The following is a 25,115-nucleotide window of genomic DNA, read 5'->3' as shown; positions in this document are numbered from 1 at the left end:
AGAACAAATGACAAACACAGAGTATTGAGCACTGAACATACAATATAGATCCTTCATTTTTGTTTTTACAGTTTTTTTCTATTTTTTCGAATTGACGTTGACATTAGTGTATGTTTCCCGATATATTTGTCTTTTAATCTACGACATGTATTTGCTCCATTTACAGCTGCTTTGTACAATTCAAAGCATGGTCTAAAACTTTTTAAATTATTTTTGGCAACAGACGAAAATTGATGCGCGCGCAGATGTCGTCCATATAATCAAATCAACATGGCCTTAGTGCAAAATACTACAATTATGAGAAGTCGTAATGGTTTATGTTTGCAAAAAAAAACCCATCTCACTCCAAGATGTATTACCAGCAGTTATTTACTGAACTTTATGTATTGTACATAACTCCCAGTTGACATTATCTTGAATTCTACATACTCAGTCACTTGTACAGCTTACTTCAAATATGAAATGTACAACTTTTGCATAAGAAGTTACCTATGGCTTATGCATCTATATCTATTTCAATTACACTTGCGGCTTTGTGATTCTTACAGTTTATCACATTAAAATGCTCACAATTTGTTGGCAAAAGAAAACACGATTTCTGAAGTTAGAGATGTTCTTACATGACCACATCACATGACCACATCACATGATCATGACATGTCCTGCTTGACCAATCAGCATCCGTGACTGTACTAGATACCGGCTGTATGTAAAGTACTGCATTGCTGTTGTTATATGAAAAATAAAACGCATTTAGAATCATGACAAGCTTCTCTATATTGTTTTAAAACATATTAGGCCGAACATAGCCCAGCGGGTAATCTTTCCACAAATGCCCTCTGCATATAAATACTGCATATACAACAAAACAAAAAAGCAGGATAATAGCAGAATGTAGTCATGTATCAAAGCTTACATAAGAAAATAGAAATAAAGATGTACAATGACATATCCACATAAGTACAATACAAATTTCTTCACCATCCACACAAGTCTTGCATTTGAAAATTTGCATTTGGTTACAGGAATACTGAAATGTTATATTCATGATCATAGTAACAATTGTCTTAACATCCTGTTCATTTTCATCAGATTATAAGAATTCACAAGTCAAATTACCTCAAGAATTGCCTGTCCAAAAGTTTTACATCATTCCCCTAAAGTCACATGATCGCAGATTCAAATATTGGGACTAGCCAATGATGAATGAGAAGCTGGTTCCATTGAGCTGGCCAATGTGAAGTAGTAGTTTTGTACCATGTGACCAATCAATGGCCAATCAAATACGACAAAAATGCCTTTGCTATAACAGATCAACTGACACTCAAGTTAAGTCACATGACCTAAATATTGAGCCATATATCAACCATGTTAACCAATGAAGTTCAGCTAATATTCAGTAAGTTGCTCTTCTGACCAATCAGGTTTATTTACATTACAAAGTACTGACCAATTACATACAAGCTTTTTCCACCATTCAGGTTTATTCTCATGGCAAATAGATGGTATTCAAATGCAGTCACATGACTACATAATGGCCAATCAGATCGATGGCCTAAAGGAATTTTTGGCAACCAATGAAACATAGTCACATGACTAGGGACAAGCCAATGAGCACCTGAAACTTGAAATGATTCTAGACAATCAATGAAGCAAAGTCACATGATTTTGTGCTTGTCAATCATGAACCTGAGTTATTCAACCAATGAAACATAGTCACAAGATTATGTACAAGGAAACAGAACCTGAAATAATTTCAGTCAACCAATGAAATACAGTCACGTGACTTAGATGTAGGTACTGACCAATGAAAACAAGAAACAATTTTGTCGACGAATGAAACAAAGTCACATGACTTAGGTACTGACCTATCAGAACCTGAGTTAGTCAACCAATAAAAAGTAGTCACATGATTACGTACTTACTAAGCCAATCAAAACCTGACATAATGTTGACCAATGATAACCTGAAACAATTTTTCAACCAATGAAACAGTCATGTGAGAAAATGTTGGCCAATGAGAACCTGAAAAATTTTTTGGCCAATGAAATGCAGTCACATGACAAAATGTTGGCCAATGAGAACCTGAACATTTTTGGCCACTGAGATGCAAGTACTGTTAGTTGAAGAGTGCGTCCTGAAACTTGATCATGAGTTCGACTGCCCTCCTCTGGAACTTGAGATCCGTGAGCCCAGCTAGTGAGTTCGTGTCTGCAAGTCTCATCAGCGTCGGGCCCCACACCATTCCCAGGTTCTCGGCTGTCATCAGGTTGAACTTATCGCACTTTGCAACTCTGGAGAAGTACATGAAATTTATAGAAAAAGGTTATTCATGGACAAAGAGAGTGCTTAAAAGGATTAATATTTCACCAAGTCTCATGAGTGTCGGGTCCCACACCATCCCCAGGTTCTCTGCGGTCATCAGGTTAAACTTCTTGCACTTTGCGACTCTGGAGAAAAAAGGAATTGAAAAAAATGTTTTTATTGCCACATCTGGGTTGATAAAGACTGCTTAAAAGGGCTAATATTACAAAGTCTCATGAGCGTTGGGCCCCACACCATCCACAGGTTCTCGGCTGTCATCAGATTAAACTTCTCGCACTTTGCAACTCTGGAGAAAAAAAGGTTTTTATCGCCACATCAGGGTTAATAAAGACTGCTTAAAAGGGTCAATATTTCACCAAGCCGCATCAGAGTTGAGCCCAACACCATTCCCAGGTTCTCTGCTATCATCAGATTGAACTTCTCACACTTTGCGACTCTGGGAAAAAAAAAGGAATTTACAAAAAAAGGTTTTTATTGCCACATAAGGGTTAATAAAGACTGCTTAAATGGGTTTATTTCACAAAGTCTCATGAGCGTCGGGCCCCACACCATCCCCAGGCTCTCTGCTGTCATCAGGTTAAACTTCTCACACTTTGCGACTCTGGGGAAATGAAATTTAGAAGAAAAATCCTTCATATCATATCATAATCAAACATCAAAACATCTGAGACGTATGATAGCAAAACAGTCTAAGATTTCAAACAGTCAATCAGGAGATATGTCGATGAAGGTTAGACATCCAGGTAATAACTTAAAGATACACCAAAAAGTAGTTATTCAAGCAACTGGATATGGTTTTGGAACTCTCCATACAAGTGACATTCAATCTGTAAATTACATTACATACATCAACTGATGAGTAATTTAATAAGCTCTCACTGTCAATATAATTCTAGATGTCTCAGTCAATGTAGAAATAACACTCTGCAGTATACTAACCTGTGTAAATGTGCCATGAGGAAGCTGAGAGTTTGAAAGTGTGCCGGCGGCAGCTCGTCTAGTGTCTCGTGTATCTTCCTGAGGCAGTCTTTGTCATCGGCAATCTCTGTAGGAACACAATAATGGAGGTTATAAAGATGTCTATAGTCATTTCTATCAAGTTTTACAGTCATTCGTACAGAGGCAGTTAGCCTTGTAAGATTTTAAAACGCCAGTGGGAGTTGAATACTCCACAAAACAGCGTAGCGAAATGGACCATTGTTTTGAGTATCATCCATTCACAAATTTTCACATACTGAATCAGGTCCAGGTTCAGGTCCGGACCTGGACCTGATCCTCTGGACCTGAACCTGACCTGGACCTGAATTTTCTGTACTGGTACCCACGCCTATATAATTATGTATAAATTGTAGAAACAAAAGACGGGCAGATCATTTCAAATCCATGATGTCGATAGCAATGTCTTGGGGACCAATGATGTCACACAACCACTCAGATTTAGAATAAAGATTGATCAGAAATCTGCTTTGTACCATGATCTCCCAAACCTACCCTGAACATAATCAGAAAAGATCATTTAAATTTAATCTAATAAGTAAATAAACATCGATTTGGGCCAGGAAGTCCCAAACATTTGGCATAATTTCCCTTTACATCTAATACTAAACTTTGCAAAAACTTCTTCCTCAACAAAAGAATTGGAGATAGTAGATCTTCTATCAACGCTAGAAATTCGTGGGGTAACCTATATCCGTTGTTCTTTGAATCATGGTATCAGTTTGACGGACAATGGTTTCATATTTGAACATTTTCAAAATGTTACGGTTTGAAACCACTAACTGTCAACTTGTTATATCCAAATGCCATGTTTTAAGAACAACGGATATAGGTTACCCAACGGATAAAGGTGAACTAACGTTACATCCAATTTGGTATTACTTGGGGGAGGGGGGCAAAACCATCACCCGATACAAAACAGGACGAAAACGTGTACGGCATCATTAATTTGACATCTATTGTGCTCCTCATTCTTTATTGATTAACACACAGCCCTAAGACCAAAGGTGTACAACTGTGAAGAATTAATGAGTAACCTTTGTCCCAAGCTTGATATTTACATTGCTATAAAAAGGACTGCTGACTGTGGTGTGACTCAATGGAAACTCTCACAAGTTACGCAACAAAGTTTCCATCATGTGATCATGAGTCATAGTGAAATCCAGAAGTCTTGCTGAGTAAGGGAAGAAAGAGACAAGACTCTACCCAGGCAGGGTCACAGCTGTGGAGTCTCAGACATCCAGGTGAGATTTTAACACATGCATTCGTCCTGCTTCTGTTTTTCTTGACACTTGATATTTGTGTTCTAATCTTGACATGTATACATTGGCACGGGCAGCAGTTTTAGTCAAACCAATATATTGGGTGATTGTCTTGCATAATCATCATGGCAATATACTTTCAATCCATGTAATATTGCAGTCTGTAATTTTAGCGGTTGGGGTGCAAGGGAGTAGGTTCATAGCATTTCATTCTGAAGGTGGGAACAAACAAATGTTGATTGATGAAATAATTGCGTTGATGAAATTCTAGCAATTAATTAAACTTACAATGATCATGAAAATTGCTAAAATTAAGTTACTGTTACCAAATCAAGAATTACAATTACTCAAGTTATCTGTGAAAATTGTAAAAGGTTGATCAGTTGGACGACTGCAAGAGGCAAAATTGAATCAGACTAAAAGTTAAACACAGGCTTAATCTTATGAGAGAAAAATCAATAATGTTTAAAATAAACTAATGTGACACAATAGAAGGTCAAAGTATTGGTGCAACAAAATTTCCACCTGTTGTGAGGAAAACTGGAAAATTTCTTTGGTCTTAGTAGTAGCCTCCGAGCTTTAAGTCAAACACTACTATTATGCTACGCAACATCAAGTTCGGAAATCAACATGTTTAAAAGTAAACAACATGTAGCAGTTAATAGACTTCCATGGACATTTCAAACTGATCTCAAAGTGTATTCAGTTACTGCAAAGCAATTACTGACAGAATGCTGGACATGCAAGAATATTGGCAATGACACACTTAAGTCTTCCTTATAGTAGCGATTGCGTAGTTAAGTGGTTAGCAGCCTTATACATTCCTCTGAGCCAAGATGCTGCTATTGCAAAGGGTGGTAGTCCATTGTTGGTTCACTGTTTATATTGTGCTCAAAAAGGGCTAAGGGGATTTTGTTCATACAATATACCTGATATTGTATAAAACATCTGTCTTCTCTGTCAAGATCGCAAGTAGCTTTCATCTCAATGATATAAATGCATGCCTGCTTTTGTTCCACTTTCTCTTCTCTCTATATATACTGTAAATGCATTTAAGTTCGCGGAGATTTAATTTCGGGGTAGCGGGAAAATGGACTTTTCACGGTGGTTTTAATTTCGCGGTATCACCATGCACTGTAGTCTCTTACTGTTATAAAAAAATGTTCATGGTGGTTTTAAATTTGCGGTGAAGCGACCACCGCAAAAACTGCAAACATTAAAACCACCGCGAAAGTTTCTGCATTTACAGTAGGCTTATATATATTACTAGTAATCATTATGTGATCTTGTTTCTTCCACAGGTCAGCAAAAATACAAAAATCATAAGAAAAAAGTTATTGCAAACAACTGTAATCTCCTAAAATGAGAAGAAAAAAAAATCAGATTTGAAAACAAGCTGAATTGGACACTGACGGGCATCAATATGGCCTGCCTGGAAAAAAAGTTACAGAACTTTCAGTTGTGCCTCAAGAGTCAAGATGACCAAGAGGTTGTTTTTGTGCATGCATTGAAAGAAGCCATTCTGTCCATGAATCACATCTTGGAGACAAAAGTCCTGAAAAGTCTTGGAGACCTGCATCTTCAGAATGGAAAGATCAGTAAAGATTCAGCAGAGATTGACAAGGCTGCTGCCCTGTATGCTGCTGCCCTACTGCGCTGCACAGATCCAGACATGGGACAAACACTGGAGGATGAATTGGAACATTCAAAACTTTGCAGACAACTGCTGCAGGGACACACTCCACAGTATCAGTGGTCACAAGAAAACCAGCCTGAGAGTACTTCTGACAGCAATGTCTTACGGGTGGCAGAAATTTGCTACAAATTAGACAGGGGGGCTGAAAAATACACTGAACAGAGTTATACAGGACTTTTGGTAGCTTCTATTGAAAAGGAAGATTTGGCTTTGGAGGTTGAGGTTCTAAAATCACTTGGAGATTTCTACCTAAAGAAAGGCAAGAAAACCCCTTCTGCATCCCAGTTCTCCAAGGCAGCTGCCATGTACGGCAAGGCACTGAGAAGATGTGAGGATCCTGAGACAAAAAAGACTCTGGAACATCGCATCAAGTACATGGAGAAGATGAGGGAAGCAATAAGGAGGGTAAGAACATATTTGTGGTAGGACATGCAACTTGAATATGTACAGATTCTTATTAACAGTCTGTCCCTCCCAAAATTTTTCCTAACTCTAAAAAATTTTGTATGAATTAATTTCAACTCAATAATTAAATTTGTTTCACCTTTGTCACTCAGTCTTTGCTATATAATTATATAGCTTTACTAGTCATCATCATTGCATTTTGAAGTCTCTGTGAAGACAAATTCCTTTTTGATATAATTATGAAACCATATTCCATAATTTGTGAATTTGTCTAACTGTGGGGGTCCTAATTTCATGTTAATATTTCTGTATAATTGCTTCTGTAACAAAACGATGACTTGAAATCTGTGACAGTCTTGTTCTGTTCCTGGGTCGATCCCTAACAACTGATTCAGAAGTTAAACATCGTTTTAAACTACAGCTTACAAGCAAGGCACACCTGTGCTCAGCGGAACAACACTTTGCTGCTGCACTTAAGAAAGTGCATGTAAGAGGTAAGCAAAACTGCACTAATGATATATTCAAGTATTTTTAAATTAATAGGAAATATGCTGACAAATGGATATCACTGAAGTCACTAAAGTGATGAGTCACTAAACTTATGTGCATAACACAACACACTATGAGCAGAAATCACCCTTCCGTAACATTGCACATCTACTGCTACAGTACCAGGTTGATCATCATAAAAGTCAAATGCTGTCAGTTTACAGATTTAACATGATAAACTTGTTGGCCAATATCTCATTTTCAAGTTATTTCTCCCCAGACTGCACATCCCAGCAGTACCAGAGAGAGGTGGAGCCCCTGTGCAAGTTGGGGGATGTCTACAGTAAGCGAGGTCAGCAGACAGGAGACGGGGGAGACTTTGTCAAAGCAGCAGCACTCTACAATGCAGCAATAGCCAGGTCAGAGGATCAAGTCATCAATGGTAACATTGTAACAGCTATCAGAGAGGTAGAAATGTCCTTTCTTAAATGCATCTTAGGCAATAAGTATAATGTAAACCATGATGAGACAGAAAAACACAAGAAACAGCTGAAGGAGATGCGGGACCAGATCAAGCTGGAGATGGAAACCATTGACCAGCAGCTGGATCCCTATGTACATGATGAAGATGACCCATGGGTCAGAGAGATAGAGGCAAAACGAGCTCAGGCTGTCAGGCACTTGTTTGAGAACATTGCACAACAAAGGAAGGAGTTCATCAGCCTGCTTGTAGAAGAGTGTATTGGGTTAATGGGTCCCCCTCCCTGTAAGTATGCCCTGATAGGTTTGGGTTCACAGGCCACAGGACTGGTAACTCCATACTCAGACCTGGAGTTTGCCATCTTGGTAGAAGAAGAAAGTGAAGAATGTCTTGTGTATTTCCGTAACCTCACCCACTATCTACACCTCAAGGTGGTCAACCTGGGAGAAACCATTCTCCCAGCATTGGGAATAAAATCTCTCAATAACTTCTACTCTAAGAACCCACTTGACAACTGGTACTATGACTCTGTTACACCACGTGGGTTTGCATTTGATGGTTCCATGCCAAAGGCAAGCAAGACTCCACTGGGCAGGCAGGGAACTGTGGACAAACCACCCAGTGAACTTATCTGCACCCCAGAAAACATGGCTTCAATACTTCAAAAGGATGCCAAACTATACCTTAAGGAAGGATATCACCTTGCCACTATCTTGAGAAATCCATGCCTGATAGCAGGGGACCAGGATTTGATTGACATATACATGGCCATCACAGGGAAGATATTGCTAGCTGATGGGGGTAAGATGGCTCAGAAACTGGCACAGGAGACACTGAAGGAAAACAATAACATCTACAAAGACCTACAACTACTCACAGCTAGGCTGATTGATGTAAAGAAAGAAATCTATCGCTTCCCAGGCGTAGCAGTGGACTGCTTGGCGTTGTCTTCGCACATCACTCCTAGGTCAGTTTGGGAGACAATAGAAGAAATGGAAAACCAACAAGTGATCAGTCCCAACAATGCACACCACCTGACAGTGCTTACCAGCATCTCAGCAGAACTCAGGCTCAGAACCTACATTGCAAATGGTGGACAGAGAGAAAATATTAGCTATTATGAACAGGGATTTCAGATGGCGAGGAGTATCTATGGTCAAAGCACAGTACATTCTAGCACTGTCAAAACACTTAACAGCCTGGGAAAGTTCTGGAGTGTAATATATAATGGTGATCACAGAAGAGCACGTCAATTCTTTGATATGTTTGCACAGGCACTGCAGATGTCCAAGAGCATTGATTTATTCAAAATGCGACAACATTACACAGACCTATAGGCAGCACAGCTGATAGCATAGGTCTACAAATAACATAAAATTACAATCTTACAAGACAAATTTACATTAAACGGTATATACATAATGGTATTAGAGAGATGCGAAATAAAATACTACGGAATCTTACAAGTAAATAACATTCAATGGGAGGTCAGAGGTTGAAATCTAAGAAATGAGAAGCAAATGTGGGCTACTAAGCTACAATAGGCTATACATCTTTGGAATCTACAAAAAACAGCATTAATGTAGGCTACAAGAGGCTAGGAGGAGCAGATGGAAGGTGCTGTGAATTGGTTTGTTGATAATAAAACTGAATGCAAAGCATCTGAGAGTTTTTGGTTTGTAGCAACGTTATGACCTGGAGAATCATTAAGGAGGACTCCAGTTGAGAGAGACTGACCGACAAGGTGGAGCACTGTAGCAGCTAACGTTTGTCGTGCAGCCGTGTGTAGAGGGCAGTGAAATAGAAAGTGTGTGACTGTCTTGGACGTAGCACCACAAGCACAGCTCCGGGTAGGGCCGTCCCTCAGATAGTAGGTTAAATGGAGGCCCCATGTTTGAGAGAGCCACGCCCCACGCACATTGAAGAACCCGCCGCACAGAAAAGAGTAGGGGACCTTCCCAGTGTGAGCGGTTCAAAACCTTCAGTCCCATGGCCACACCTGGGGCAATTACTGTCGTATTAAGGTCACCCGAGTGGCACCAAATGGCAGCTCGCTCCAGACCCTTGCGATTTAGGCCTGCCTATTGTTTAAGCTCCTCGAAATTCAGCCCCTGGCTGCCAAGAGAGAGTAGTCGGCCCACCCAATAACAATAATAATTTTAAGCAGAAATTGTAAATAAACGGAGCAACTTGATATTTAATGAATGATTGTAATGATGAAAGAGTGTGTCACTTTCCTCTCTTTCCCATATAAAGAGAATCCAAAGTTATATCCCGGAGATGTTATAGCCTTAGTAACACAAATGTAGCCAATAACCTATAACCTCCTTTCAATAAATGCAGCTTTGAGGACAAAAATATCTAATTTTGATGAAGACTATGATCATTATTTGTACATTTTGTAAGGTGGGATGACTGATAGAACTAACAGTCATACATTGTAAAAGTCCAGGACTTCTGTGCTGTCTGTTGGTGCTGCAGATAAGACATTTGAAGGAGCAAACATAACATAATTGTCAATGTTGATGGGAGTAAACAAAGAAATATAATTTCCTAGGCGAAAAGTTACACTTCTCTCATTGGTTTAATTTTGGAGGAGGACAACAACAGGACTTGCACAAATGGGTACTGCTGCTTTACAACATCATCATCGTACTCCAGGGCTCTAGCCAGCGTCCGTTTTGCGTGTGACGGAAAAATTTTAAAACCAATCCGTCAACCTTGACGGACAAAAATCCTTGGTGGAAGCTACAAGCGGCTTGGGGACGCTGTCCACGGCCGTAAAAGCCACACACTGTTTGTTTTGCTATTGTTATGATTGTTGACAATGTGTGTCGGCGACCTTTCGCATACGATAATCTCATTAAAACCCGTTTTTCAAGGTCTCAGTTCAGTCCTCCTAATTGATTTTTGCGGTTTTCGCGACGATTGTAATTGGCTGACGGAAAAAAATTTCGAGCTGGCTAAAGCCCTGTCGTGCTCACTACCAGTTTCTCCATTAGTGAACATTGAATGTCTTTCTTCAATCCATGCATTTTATATGACACCATTTTCTTTGTTTTTACATGGCTGAATGCCATGCATTTTATATGATACCATTTTCTTTGTTTTTACATGTTTGAATGTCAGTCAATGTCAAATAAACAGGATGCTTTATGTATTTAGCTGTTGGGACAGAGAAAACTGATCATTTTTCTTTTCGTGACTTGGTTACAGGGAACATGTAAGCTGTTGAACATGACAGGTTATATATATTAACTGTGTTTTATATTCATGCAATATATGTCTACCAAATATCATTTGTTGCTTTATTACATAATACATTGAAGTCTTATGCATAATCATGCATAACCTTAGAATTATGCATAATTATGCATAACCCTTCAAGTCCTTATGCATGATTATGCATAACTCTAAGAATGGTTATACATAATCATACATTATTGGACTAATCCCCAGGGGGTAATCAATGGTGGCTACATATTCCTTACATCATTTTACCTATACTTCGTGATATTAGCCCATATGGGCATATGGTTGCTGAGATATGGGAGGCCAGTCAGGAATTAAACTGGAACAGCAGAAATAAACTGGAGGCTGTTGTATGCAAATTAAGGCCAAATTTGCATAATTGCCAAATTGGCCACTTCATTATGTACATCTCTGCCACAGGTACCTGCATACTAAACATCATGGAAATCCATCATTCCTATGTTCTGTTATGCTCCTTCTTCAGTTGGAAGATTTTGACAAAAATGCAGTCCTGCAGTTCTAGAGCAAGCTGCTTGGGGGCCCAAACATACATCACTTCTTCCTTACATCACAAGCTACCTGCCATAAAAAAAATCAAGACCATAGGCATAGTAAGCCCAGGTCAAAAAGATTTAAAAAATTTGAAGTTCTGCTGCAGTACCAACATCACACACCAGGGGGCCCAAAATTGACCTTGATGCTTGTCTTTCCAACCCCTACCCACATACCAAATATCACACCAAGAGGTTCTCAAGTTATGTTGACTACAAATATCCGGAAACACAAACACAAACACACACACAGAAGTTAAAGTTACCCTTACATCTGTGCAGATGCTTTTGGGGTGGCGCCCATCTCCATTTCGAGTAGCCCTTGGGCCACACATGTGCAAGCCACTACAGCAGGGGGCTGGTCCGCTGGTAGTGATGTGTGTTTAACTTCCATACTCTTTCTCTTTAGTGCTGAGTGCCAAGCAGAGAAAGCAGCATGTACCATTTTTAAAGTCTTTGGTATGACCCGGCCGGGGTTCGAACTCACGACCTACCGAATGCAAGGCGAACACTCTAACCACTAGGCCATTGCACCGGTGCACACACAGACAGACATACCAAATACTATACCTCCATTTTTCATGGAGGTAATCATGTATTTCTCAAATCTGTTTTCACCACTGTGATAAAGGAATCTGAACTAACCAAAGCATATTGTAATGTCACATTCTTGATCCTCCATAGAACCTTACAATCCAAGGTGCAAATGTGAGAGGTAATAATTAGCCAGCACTCCTTGAGCTTAGTGTTTACCATTAAAAAGGTATGACTCAATGGAAAGTCCCAGCAGTGGCGCAACAAAATTTCCACTGGGAAAAAAGACCCGCTGCTTAGTAAACGGAGTGAAAGACAACTCTCTGCCAACTTGAACACAGGTTCATAGCTGTGGAGTCTCTGACATCAAGGTAAGATTTAGACAAGAAGGTTAGACATGATGGGTTTAGACATCACAATCTGGTAGAATGAATATTTAGGCAATTCCATTTGTAGACATCACAATATGAGTCTCTGTTGATGGAAATCGTGATCAAGATCTCTGACAGTACAATCAGGGATTCTACCATACAGATGAGATGGCAATCAAAAAGGCACATAGATTGCGATCTTGGACGGATTGTGTCACAGGTCAAGAATATCAAAGTGTGTGGTCCAACTAGTGTGAACCCGCTGGACAAAGCTGCTTGGTAGCGCGGTGTGAAGACTTTCCGACTGCTGTCTACCCGTGTCAGGGATCCCATGCAGCAGCAGTATGATCAAATACTGGACAGTAGTACTGGAGATACAGAACAAATCTTGAAACTTGGAGGAGTTTAATAAGTTCAATGAAGAAGTTCAATGTGTATTCATGGAAAATTGAACTGGTTAGTCAGAACACCATGACAGTAAGTCTTAGGGCTGGTCTAGAAACTTCCTAGTTTATATACAATGTCATATACAACAGACATGTCCTTATTGGCTTGAGTTAATCATAGCAGTACACTGTGTTGACATAAACTAATCAAACTCGCTGACCAAGCCTGGTTAACATTTAACCAGCCATCCATTGGTTGCTAACCTACCAATTTGTAAAGTAGTCCTTGACTGCACAGGAATAAAGTTGAATGGAGATCAACTGCTAAATAATAGCCTTATGTGCTCCAGCCTACATGTTTATTGTAATACCTTTAAGTTTACATTGGGAAAAAAATGAAACTCTTGCATACAGAAATGTCAAGACCATACTAGTAACGTTATAGTTCTTACCACTTCCCAAGCTGTAAACTTTTAGCCCCTTTGGAATTAGCAATGGCACCCAACAACTTCTATCCTAAACCACCAGCAACATATTATTCTAAATTGTTATTTTGAACCTTTATAAATCATCAGAGCTCAAATCAGCCTGCAGGATACTTCTCATAGAGGTCACGAGGGAAGAGGTTAAAGGTCAAATAAATCAATCACTGTGAGCCCTCTCTGTAACTGCCATGCACATTTAGTTAACAAATACATTGTTAAAACTGCAAACTTTAACACCATGATGTTGAATGATGGCCTTAACTTAAAAGTTAAACATGTTAATATATTTTATTTTCACAGAATGATCAAGACTTGAAATCTTTCAATGGAAGCTAATTAGCATATTTTACTTAAAAAAACAAAACGCAAACATGTCTGACATCAATATGACCAGCTTGGCAAACAAGCTACAGGGCTTTCAGCTATGTGTAGAGAGTAACCATGGCCAAAAAGTTGGTTATTATAAGGCACTGAGAGAAGCCATTTTTAGCCAGGATCTCTTCATGGAGGTAGAAGTCCTGAAAAGTCTTGGAGACCTGCGTCTTGAGAGAGGCAAGTTTGGTAAAGATTCAGCAGAGTTTGACAAGGCTGCTGCCCTGTATGCTGCTGCACTACTGCGCTGCACAGATCCAGACATGAGAGAAACACTTCAACATCGTATCGGCTACATGGAGAAACTCTCCAAACAACTGTTGCAGGGGTACAGTTCAAAGTTTCTGTGGTTGTCTCCGGACTACTGGAGCACTGCTGATAGCAATGTTTTAAGAGCGGCTGAGATTTGTGACAAACTGGACAGAAGAGTCCTTAAACCCTGGCACTCAGTTGAGGAGACTTACACAGAAACATTGACTGCAATTGGGAACAGTGACGTGTTCTTGGAAGTTGAGGTTTTAAAATCACTAGGAGATTTCTACCTTAAGAAAGGCAAGAAGACCTCGGATGTATTCCAGTTCTCCAAGGCAGCTGCCATGTACAACAAGGCCATGACAAGATGTCGGGATCCTGGGACAAAACTGACTCTACAACATCGTGTCTCGTACTTGGTTAGATGCACCTTGAACAACATTAGGCAGGCAGTGAGAAAGGTGAGTAGCTGTAGTTGAGTCAAACAAGCAACTGGAACATTAATTCATATTTTTGCTTAAAATGAAAGATTAAATTTAAAGGTCAATTCAGAAAAAAAGACACTACTAGACAAGTATGTAAACTAGGATGTATATCCCCCCTTTCCCTAAAATTCTTGTAATTTACTATATGCATGTAAGTATACATTGTGCTTCTGTTCCAAGTATTTCAAGTAGAAAAAGATTATACCCTGACCAGGGCAAATGATAAATGAGCAGGGTTCTTTAATGCATGTACCATTATGTCTACACAGTGATAATCACTTTTGAATGTTGAAAAGTGTGGATTAATTTCTGTAGCAAAAGGCACCAAGAAGCTCAAGACAAACAGAAAGGAAAGCACACATGCACACGAGGCAGGATCTGGGGAACATCACAAGACCTGGCACCATTCAGGAGAATCAGGACCATCCTTTCAAACTAGACACAACAAGGTAGCAAACCCTTTCGTACTATAAACTTTACCAAAAAAAGTTAAATAAACCCAAATGAATGTAACAGATTCATCTTCCTGGTTGAAGACTAAATTCGTTGATATGTCAGACCTGGACTTTGCATATGAAAAAGTTCATTTATGCTGTCTGTGTTCATTCAGGTCTATAACTTATTGATTCCTTGCATTTGTTAGTGAGTTCCAAGATGACATCAAGAAAGGTAAAACCTTCCTTGCTAGGGCAGACCTGGACTCAGCAGAGAGGCACTTTGCAGCTGCACTCAAGACGGTACATGTCAGAGGTACAGCTCTGATGCTACTTTTCTTCAAAATTCAGATTTTGCATTAACACACAGCCAGCCAATTCTGATTGCATAACCTTGTGTTGTTCTATGAAGTTAGATGTCTTTTAAAAATACCATCTATGTATTCAACACCATTTACATTTACATTTAGACCCCACAGCCCAGCAGTACCAGAGAGAGGTGGAGCCCCTGTGCAAGTTGGGGGAGGTCTACAGTAAGCGAGGTCAGCAGACAGGAGACGGGGGAGACTTTGTCAAAGCTGCAGCACTCTACAATGCAGCAATAGCCAGGTCAGAGGATCAAGTCCTCAACTGTAATATAGAAACAGCTATTACAGATGTAGAGAAGTCATTTTTGAGATGTATCCTAGACTTTGATTGCAATGTTAGCCAAGATGATACAGAAAAACACAAGAAACAGCTGAAGGAGATGCGGGGCCAGATCAAGCTGGAGATGGAAACCATTGACCAGCAGCTGGATCCCTATGTACATGATGAGGATGACCCATGTGTTAGAGAGATAGAGGCAAAACGAGCTCAGGCTGTCAGACAGTTGTTTGAGACAATTGCACAGCAAAGGAAAGAGTTCATCAGCCTGCTTGTAGATGAGTGTCTTGGGTTAATGGGTCCCCCTCCCTGTAAGTATGCCCTGGTAGGCTTGGGTTCACAGGCCACAGGACTGGTAACTCCGTACTCAGACCTGGAGTTTGCTATCTTGGTAGATGAAGAAAAAGAAGAGTATCTTGTGTATTTCCGCAACCTCACCCACTATCTACACCTCAGGGTGATCAACCTAGGAGAAACTATTCTCCCAGCACTGGGAATAAAATCTCTCAATGACTTCTACTCCAAGAATCCCCTTGACAACTGGTACTATGACTCTGTTACACCACGTGGGTTAGCATTTGATGGCTCCATGCCAAAGGCAAGCAAGACGCCACTGGGCAGGCAGGAAACTGTAAGTGAACTCATCTGCACCCCAGAAAAGATGGTTTCAATACTACAAAAGGATATCACATTGTATCTTAGAGAAGGATATCATCTTGCTACCATCTTGAGAAACCCCTGCCTGATAACAGGGGACCAGGGTTTGATTGACACATACATGGCCATCACAGTGAGGATTCTGCAAGCTAATGACGGTAAAATGGCTCAACAACTGGCACAGGAGACTATGAAGAAAAACAGTAACATCTACATAGACCAACTCACAGCTAGGCTGATTGATATCAAGAAAGAAATCTATCGCTTCCCAGCTGTAGCAGTTGACTGCTTGGCGTTGTCTTCGCACATCACTCCTAGGTCAGTTTGGGAGACAATAGAAGAAATGGAAAACCAACAAGTAATCAGTCCCAACAATGCACACCACCTTACAGTGCTTACCAGCATCTCAGCAGAACTCAGGCTCAGAACATACATTGCAAATGGTGGACAGAAGGAAAGCTTGTCTGTCTTAGCTTCAATTGAAACAGAAAAGCAAGGACAGGAATCATCCCTTCAGGCCAATGATGTGCAAACAAGTGCACTGAAACAGATTTTTTATCTACCAAATGAAAAACAGATTTTCAGATATTATTACACAGCACTTCATCTTCGAGTTATCCTTTCAGAGTGGTCTGAAGAAAACACAACTCCAGATCTATTATCTGATTTCTATGCAAATTCAGCATCAATAAAAGCAATGATGTACCATGAACTATGCAAATATAGTCAGGCTATAAGCTATTACCGGGTAGCTCTTAGGGAAGCTAAAGGAAATTATGCTACAAAATTTAGGCTGCTTAATGATCTTGGAGGTTCTTTGAGTAGAATTGGAGATAACCAGGGGGCAATTAGCAACCTAGAAGAGGCATTGACATTAGCATTGTCCTCTGATAAGAGTAATACAAATCCAGACATCGCAATGTCAAGAATGAACTTGGGAAGGGCATACTACCAAAGGGGTGCTTACGGAAAAGCAATCAGCTACCTTGAAGAGGCATTACATAATTACAGGAGAATATATGGGGAGAGTGCAACATATGCTGCCATTGCTACCTTACTCAGCATGCTTGGGGCAGCCTATGGTGCGCTTGGGGAGTATAGAAAAGCAATCAGTTATCTTGAACAGTCACTGCAGATGTACAGGAGTATCTATGGAGAGGAACATATTAGCATTACCAGTTCACTCAACAACCTTGGGATGATGTGGAAAGCGTTGAGTGATTTTGATAGTGCCAGAGACTACCTGGAACAGGCACTACAGATTCGAAGAAGCATCTATGGTCACAGTACAGCACATCCAGACATTGCAACATCACTTAGAAACCTGGGGATGGTCTGGCGTAGTCTAGGTGATTGTAGAAAAGCAATCAGCTACTATGAACAGGCACTAGTGGTGGACAGGAGTATCTATGGTCAGTCTACAGAACATCCTGACATTGCCATGTCATTGAACAGCCTGGGGATAGCCTGGGCTGAACTGGGTGAAGAACATAAAGCTATCAGTTACTACGAACAGGCACTGCAGATGCATACAAGTGTCTATTGCAAAAACACACCACATCCTGACACTGGTAGACTACTCAATAACCTAGGGGCAACCTGGGCTTCCTTGGGTCATCACAGAAAAGCTTTAAACTACCATGAACAGGCACTGCAGAAAAGAAAACACATCTATGGTACAAAGCATCCTGACATTGCCATGTCACTTGTCAATATTGGTCAAACCCTCACCTCCCTTGGTGATTACAGGGAAGCCATCAGCTACAATGAGCTGAGTGAGGCACTTCAGATGTACCGCAGTATCTATGGTCAGACTTCAGATCACAGTGACATTGTACAGACACTCAGCAGCCTGGGAAATGCCTGGCATTCTCTTGGTGACTACCGGACAGCAGTCAGGTATCATAAAGAGGCACTACAGATGTCCAAGAGCATCTATGGCCAAAATAAAGCACATCCTCATATTGCTGAGACTCTCAATGATCTTGGCGCAGCCTATGACTACCTGGCTGATTACAGTGAAGCAATAAGTTTCCATGAACAAGCACTGGAGATGAATAGGACTATCTATGGTCAAAGCACAGCACATCCTAAAATTGTCACCTCACTCAGCAGTCTAGGGTCAGTCTGGTATCATCAGGGTGATCAAAGAAAGGCAATCAGCTATGTTGAACAGGCACTGCAGATGTGCAGGAGTATCAATGGTAAAGATACAGCACATCCTCAGATTGCCATGTTACTCAACGGTCTTGGGGAAGTCTGGCGTCAACATGGTGATTACAGCAAAGCATTCAGCTATCTTGAACAAGCACTGCAGATGTTCAGGAGTATCTATGGTCAGGGCACAGCACATGCAACATCACTAATGAACCTGGGATGTGTCTGTCATGATCTGAGAGAATACAGGAAAGCTATCACCTACTATGAAGAGGCACTACAGATGTACAAGAGTATCTACGGCCAGAGGACAGCACATCCTGAAATTGCAAAATCACTTAACAACCTTGGGCAAGCCTACAACGATCTTCATGATCACAGCAAAGCAATCAGCTACCTCAAACAGGCACTTCAGATGGCCGAGAGTATCTATGGTCAGGGTTCAGCACATCCTGACATTGCAACAATACAACACAACTTGGGGTTGGCCTGGAGCAACATTGGTGATCACAAAAGAGCAACCTAGCACTTTGAACAGGTGCTGCAGATGCGTAGGAGTATCTATGGTCAGAGTACAGCACATCACGACCGCCACATTACTCAACAACATGGCAGCAGCCTCGGAGAAAAAGGGTGAAGGCACATTAGTGATCAGTCTCTAGCAAGAAGCCTTGTCCATGGTAAAGCAGGTTTATCCTCAGGACAAATGACATCCATTGATAAAGGCAATTGAACAAAATCTGAGAATGATCAATGCAAAATAAAAACAAAACTCAGAAATAGCTTCTTTTACTCATGAAAATTTATTCTGTGTCGGGTAAAAGAAACATAACAAAATGAAACAGCAGATGACAATTCTCCTCCTCTTTCTGAAAAGGACATAGAATAGTGTACCACAACATACAAAATCATTCCAACATATTGCATGATGGTTGTCCAAGAATCAACAGCTGACATTTGAACTCAAACCAGGGGTGCCAGCAAGATAATGAGGTGACATTTTCTTCCAAACCAAAGTGTGATGCTTCCAGACTCTTTTGCACAGGAAGTTCAAGTAATGTTTGAATAAATACACAAATCTAGCCAATGACATAGTGCAATATTTACATAATTATGTACTCTGTCATAGCCCAGTGTAGGTTCTGTGATCAATTAATTATTCCATGCACAGAGTTGAATTGAATAAAAACAATCATGGTAAGATAACTTTGGGCTCATATGATAACCAAAACAAACTTACTGGCTGCCTCTATGAATTTTGGGTAGACGTCGAAGGTGATGAGTGGAATGGGTAACATGCGGAAATAGAGCTTCAGCGCGCCCGCTATCGTGTTGATGTCTTCGTATGTGGACTCCGAGATGTCGGCCTGAGCTCCATCTGGGAAAACAAGGGATATGAATTATTATAAATTATGATAATGATGAACACAAGAAGAGTTGCAATTTCAAGGTATTCTGCTAGATGTCCCTACTGACATATTTGTGCCCTACACAATTGACAATGTACAAATTCTGAAATGTTTTTATGTATTCTGTCTATCCTTCAAGGCTTGTTCTACAGAAACAGCAAATACATGCAATTCAAACTGTATCTGCTAGATGGCCCCACTGACATACTGTATTCTACAAAAAGCACTGCAAAAGCACAGAAGTGTATATAATTTTGGTTGATAAAGCCAATGACTATGAGCTGTAGCCTGTAATTTTGATGCTTATCAATGATTAAACTTGCTGTTAAACAAAAGCCCCAACCGATAATAGATAATATCACGAAAAGGTACTATGTATGTTCATTTCAACAGTTGGATTTCAGAAAAGAGGGTCATTGCATGCCACTGTGTCTACTTACCTTTGTCAAAAGACAGTTTGACTTCTTCTATGTCGTCATTAAAACCGGAAACTCTGTAGAGTCCTTCTGACAACAAACCTGGAATACAAATCCAGAGGTTAAGAAATGTATCTATCAGTCCATATTGTACAAGTCATGTAAATGTTGAATAAAGTTCTGCTCAAAGTTGCAGTATGAATTTCAAACACAAGGTGTCCTCATTGATCCATTGACAAATAGTTTGAAAAATCTGCAAATACAAAATTATGCTTCAGATATTCATACTTGTCTACCTGCTCTTTCTCTCACTTGAATTCCTCACATACTTTCAAGACCTCAAAGTAACATCTTTTTTCTCTCGATTCAGAGATGTTTACACAGCTTCTTTTCGTCTGTAAATCCAAATTATCTTAAAGTTACCGTCTTTTCTTCTTTCGATCTCCTGCACACAGTTGTCCACGACGACTGGGCGGGTTGTGTTGTGGGCCTTGACGATGGTCGTCAGGTCGATCCCGTAAACCTTCTTGATGTACTTCATGTGCGGCTGGCAGTCGTTGGGAACAACTTTAGAACACTGCTTATGGGTTGCTAGTCCACAGTCTGGGGGTGGGGGGAAAGCATGATGTAACGTTAACATTGTGTTTCAATTAAAACCTAAATACTTTTCTAACAGAATTGTTGCATGAAAATTAAAGGCATTACCAAATGAATAGCCATTCAGATAGCAGTGGAAAGGGCTTGAGAGTTTAAGATGGAACCTTTATATCTCACCGAAAATTCTGTACATCTTCTTTCTCTTTTGGTAATATGTATCTGTACTTTAAATAAATATCATTTTCTTAAATCTAAAAATGCCTACCTCATTTTTGACCCATTTTCATCAATAAAATGTTAGTTCCTTACAGTGTGATACAAGATGTATGTGGATAGGTGACATCTCAAAAGAAACTGTAATACCATTACTGATCTTACCTGCACATTTGACCCCCTGAGCCACCAGTCCCCACATGAAGTTAGCACAGTACTCACACCAGTGGGGACCTCGGAACGTGTTCACCTGAGGTGGAGGGGGGAGATTAATATACAGTAACACCTCAGCTCAGGTGATAGCAACAGAAAAATAAAAAAAAATCTATATTCACAACACTACAGATGATAAATATGTAAGACCTCACAGACATTCAGTACCAAGGATAGACACACTATGCATTTCCCTGTTAGTGTAATGTTAAGTGTTATGAAAGTGCATTTTTGTCACATGGGATGGCCAAAATGTAACAACAATCACACAAAATGTAACAACATTCAGTACCAAGGACAGATACTATGTAACACAAACATGCAACAGAATTACATCCTGTAACATCACATTGTCTAGATTTAAAAGTGTCTGATATAACAGTAGGGGGAGGGGTGTATGGAAATTTATGGCATCTCAAACCAAGTCATATTTTGCTTGTTTGTGTTGTATAGTACATGTGCTTGGTACTGAATTGCTCGGTACCTGTGTTGTTACACGTGAGCCATCCATTGCAGCAAAAAATGCCTTTCATAACTGTTACACTAAACATCATCCCTCGCAGTGAAATAAACAGTGTATTACAGGACTGTCCTTCATATTGAATGTAGATTTTACATGTTAGCAATCCAATGGAACAAAAATAGCCTTCCTAACACTAAACATCCTCCCTTGCAGTAAAATAAACAGCATATAACAGTACTGTCCTTGGTACTGAATGTGGCTGCAATTGCATGTTAGCCATCCAATGCAAAAAATGGCTTTTCTTAAACTAAACATTACCCTTACAAGGACACATATGGTGTGTCACAGGGCTGTCCCTGGTGCTGAATATTACATTCTAACATTGTATAGACTTTTTATGTTTCCGTTTTTGCATGCTAGCTATGTCTAGTATTTAATGTTATCCTGGCTTTCCTGTGTCTTGAATGCCTGTCTTTAGTGCTGAATTCTGTGTTTCTGTTGTTTCACATTTACCATCCACAGTATCAAATCATGTCATTCTCTTGTATTTCTGCCTTACACATGTTGCCGACAGGATGACAAGGACAAGAAGAACACATGTTGGCTATATGTAGTGCTATACATAATGCATTGTGTTTTTACAAGTTAATGTCTTCTTGACAGTTTACCCATAAAATAATCAATACATTAGAAACTGTACACATATGCAAAAGCATGAAAAAAATAGCATTTTCATTGCAATGTACTGCTTGTCCTTGGACTGAAAATGAGTGCTGTTACACATGTTAGCCATCCAATGTTACAAAACATCCCGTATAATCTTTCCTCATGTTGTTTCTCATCTGTAGTAATTTAGATTGCCAAGAATATGTTCCTACAGGTACTTGGCCACAAAGTTGTGTCCATAAAGTCATATTTAAGTTACTGTCCAGGGTACTGACTGTATGTCAGAAACACAAATATATGAGTCTTCAGCACTTTTACTGTTGTGCACAAATAACGTGGTGACTCTTTTAGGAGGAGTAATCAGCACAGCATTAAATATTTACATACCAATCATTGCTTCCACAGCTGTATATCGTGGAGGAACACATTACAGGGCTCGAAATACCACCTGCATATGCAGGTTAGTGCAGGTAAAATTGGAGCTGTGCAGGTATTTCTGGTGTCTACCTGCACCTAACCTGCACTGGTCCATGTACTGGGTTTCATACATAAATGTGCTATGATGTAGGTGTATATGGATCATTATTATCTGCATTGACTGTTACTGCCTAATAAGTATAAAAGAAAAAACAGCAATGGTTCCTGAACAATTCAAGTATAATCCATACTTCCTATATTCAGAGTGGTGCAGGTAAAATTTGTTCGGTGCAGGTAATTTTCAATGTTACCTTCACCAGTGCAGGTATGCAGAAAAAGTATCTCGAGCCCAGCATTAATAATAGAAGAGAGCACATGGTGTTAAAGAGAAGCAGCGTACCTTAAAGTTATGAGGTTTTTCGTAAGACGACGCTTCGGTGCTCGCTCTCTTGCTGGGTGAGAGAGCTAGGTCCAGCTGTTGTGTAAATGGGTGAGAAAGAGTGGTGTTAATCTGAAGATTCTCTACAAGAAAGCATACTTAGTCTAATCTATGGGTTAAAATAAGATGCTTACATTTAGCACCTACAGTAAAACTGGCCAAGACTGTATACTAGATTAATAGGTACTGCAATTAGCTGTTAAGCCAATCCATATGTTTTTTGTGGGAACATGCATCTGTCATAATTGGAATCACACTTTCTAAGCAAGAAATATAGTGCAAGTATATCTATTTCATGGAGAGTCAAACACTCAACTTCTGGTTGAAAAGTAAAATGTTAAAGTGATATAAAAATCTCTGATAATGGCTTTTATTCCAGGGACACAGTTTAGTCCTTAGATTCGAACCCTCAACTTCTGACTTCAGGGTACTGAATGGATGTATCAAGATGAGCAGTGGTGTTACTTATACAAACATTTACATCCTTGTTATTGGCTTTTATTCCAGGGTCACAGTTTCGGACTTATAATAAGCTACATTCGAACCCCTTGAACCCTTACATTCAAACTCATTTCAAAGTATCTGTAGGATGTATTAAGACGAGCAAATGTATGTCTGGCCAGGTGGTTCTTCTAAAAACATGAACATCTCTGATATTGCCTGTAATTCCAGGGTCTCCACAGTTCAGACTTGATTAATCAGGAGTTCAGACTCAGGAAGGTTCTATTGATTTCTGCTCTTGGCTTTTATTCCAGGGTCACGTTTAGGCCTTAGATTCAAACTATCAACATCCGGTTCCTGAGTATCGAATGGATGTATCAAGATGAGCAGTGGTGGTACTTATATAAACATGTACATCCAGTCATCCTTGTTATTTGCTTTTATTCCTGGGTCACAGTTTCGAACTTATAATAAGCTACATTCGAACGCCTTGAACCCTTACATTCGAAATGATTTCAGAGTATTGAAGGATATATTAAGAGGAGCCGTGGTATATCTCGCCAGGTGGTTCTTATACAAACATGTACATCTCTGATATTGGCTCTAATTCCAGGGTCGGCACAGTTCAGACTTCATTAATCAGTAGGCCAGACTCAGGAAGCTGCCATTGATTTCCATTGCTGCTCCCTAAATGACCTGTCAGACAGTATCGGCAATAATGTCTGCTGGGCATTGTACGTCCGGTACTGCTTCCCTTTTACAAGGACACGATCAATTTGAACTAAAGGCAATTAGAATAAAAGCAATGGCCTTCACATTGTGTATGTACAGTTAATTGTGAAATGTTTGCAGTTGCTTTATTTTCAAGGTTTTTCACACCTCATGCCATACCATGACATGGCAAATATGATTGTGTATTGTGACAAAAACCTCCTTCGCCTCTTCCAACAAGATAAAGACTTAGTCACTGTAAGAATAAATGAATTTATGGTAAGCATATGTGCAGTTTTCTTTCCATCTTTTTAAAGCTATTTAAAAAATGTTGAAATGATTTCTTAAATTGACCTGTCAGACGGTATCGGCAATAACGTCTGCCAGGTATTGTACATCCGGTATAGCTTCCCTTTTACAAGGTCACCATCAATTGGAACAAAAGGCAATCAAAATAAAAGCAATGGCCTTTATAATGTTTGCGATGGCTTTCTTTTCAAGATTTTCCTCATCTCTCACCATATCATGACATGGCAAATATCATCTCTTACAACAGAATAAAGACATAGTCACTGCATGAGTAATATGAATTTACAGCAAGAGTGATTGTGGAGTTTTCTTTACATCTTTTTAATGCCATTTGAAAAATGTTGAAATTCTTTCTTAACAGTTTCCATTTAGCTGTTAAATCCAATTGAAAAAATGGCCTGCACAGACAGTATCGGAAATAACGTCTGCTGGGTATTGTACATCTGGTACAGCTTCCTTTTACAAGGTCACCATCAATTTGAACAAAAGGCAATCAAAATAAAAGCGAAGGCCCTTATACTGTTATATATGGTAATTACTTGAAATATTCGCGGTGACTTTATTTTCAAGGTTTTCACACGTCTCA

The 25,115-nt window shown here is 39.7% G+C and overlaps 1 protein-coding gene across 1 annotated transcript in view; it reads right to left on the bottom strand.

Moving 5' to 3' along the window:
- Positions 1-351: 351 nt before the first annotated feature.
- The window catches only part of LOC118403176 (N-chimaerin-like), a 46,683-nt gene continuing 21,919 nt past the window's right edge, over positions 352-25,115 (bottom strand). Inside the window, exons 6-12 of the mRNA XM_035801730.1 lie at positions 23,030-23,104; positions 21,036-21,120; positions 20,484-20,663; positions 20,085-20,162; positions 19,476-19,613; positions 3,265-3,370; positions 352-2,294 (exon numbers count right to left, since the gene is read on the bottom strand). Of these exons, the coding sequence (XP_035657623.1) occupies positions 2,120-2,294; positions 3,265-3,370; positions 19,476-19,613; positions 20,085-20,162; positions 20,484-20,663; positions 21,036-21,120; positions 23,030-23,104 (837 nt within the window). The 3' untranslated portion in view covers positions 352-2,119. The remainder of the gene's footprint in view (positions 2,295-3,264; positions 3,371-19,475; positions 19,614-20,084; positions 20,163-20,483; positions 20,664-21,035; positions 21,121-23,029; positions 23,105-25,115) is intronic.

The sequence above is a fragment of the Branchiostoma floridae genome, chromosome 16, assembly GCF_000003815.2.
Source record: "Branchiostoma floridae strain S238N-H82 chromosome 16, Bfl_VNyyK, whole genome shotgun sequence".
NCBI classification, from domain to species: domain Eukaryota; kingdom Metazoa; phylum Chordata; class Leptocardii; order Amphioxiformes; family Branchiostomatidae; genus Branchiostoma; species Branchiostoma floridae.
This window is presented reverse-complemented; position numbering and strand designations above follow the sequence as displayed.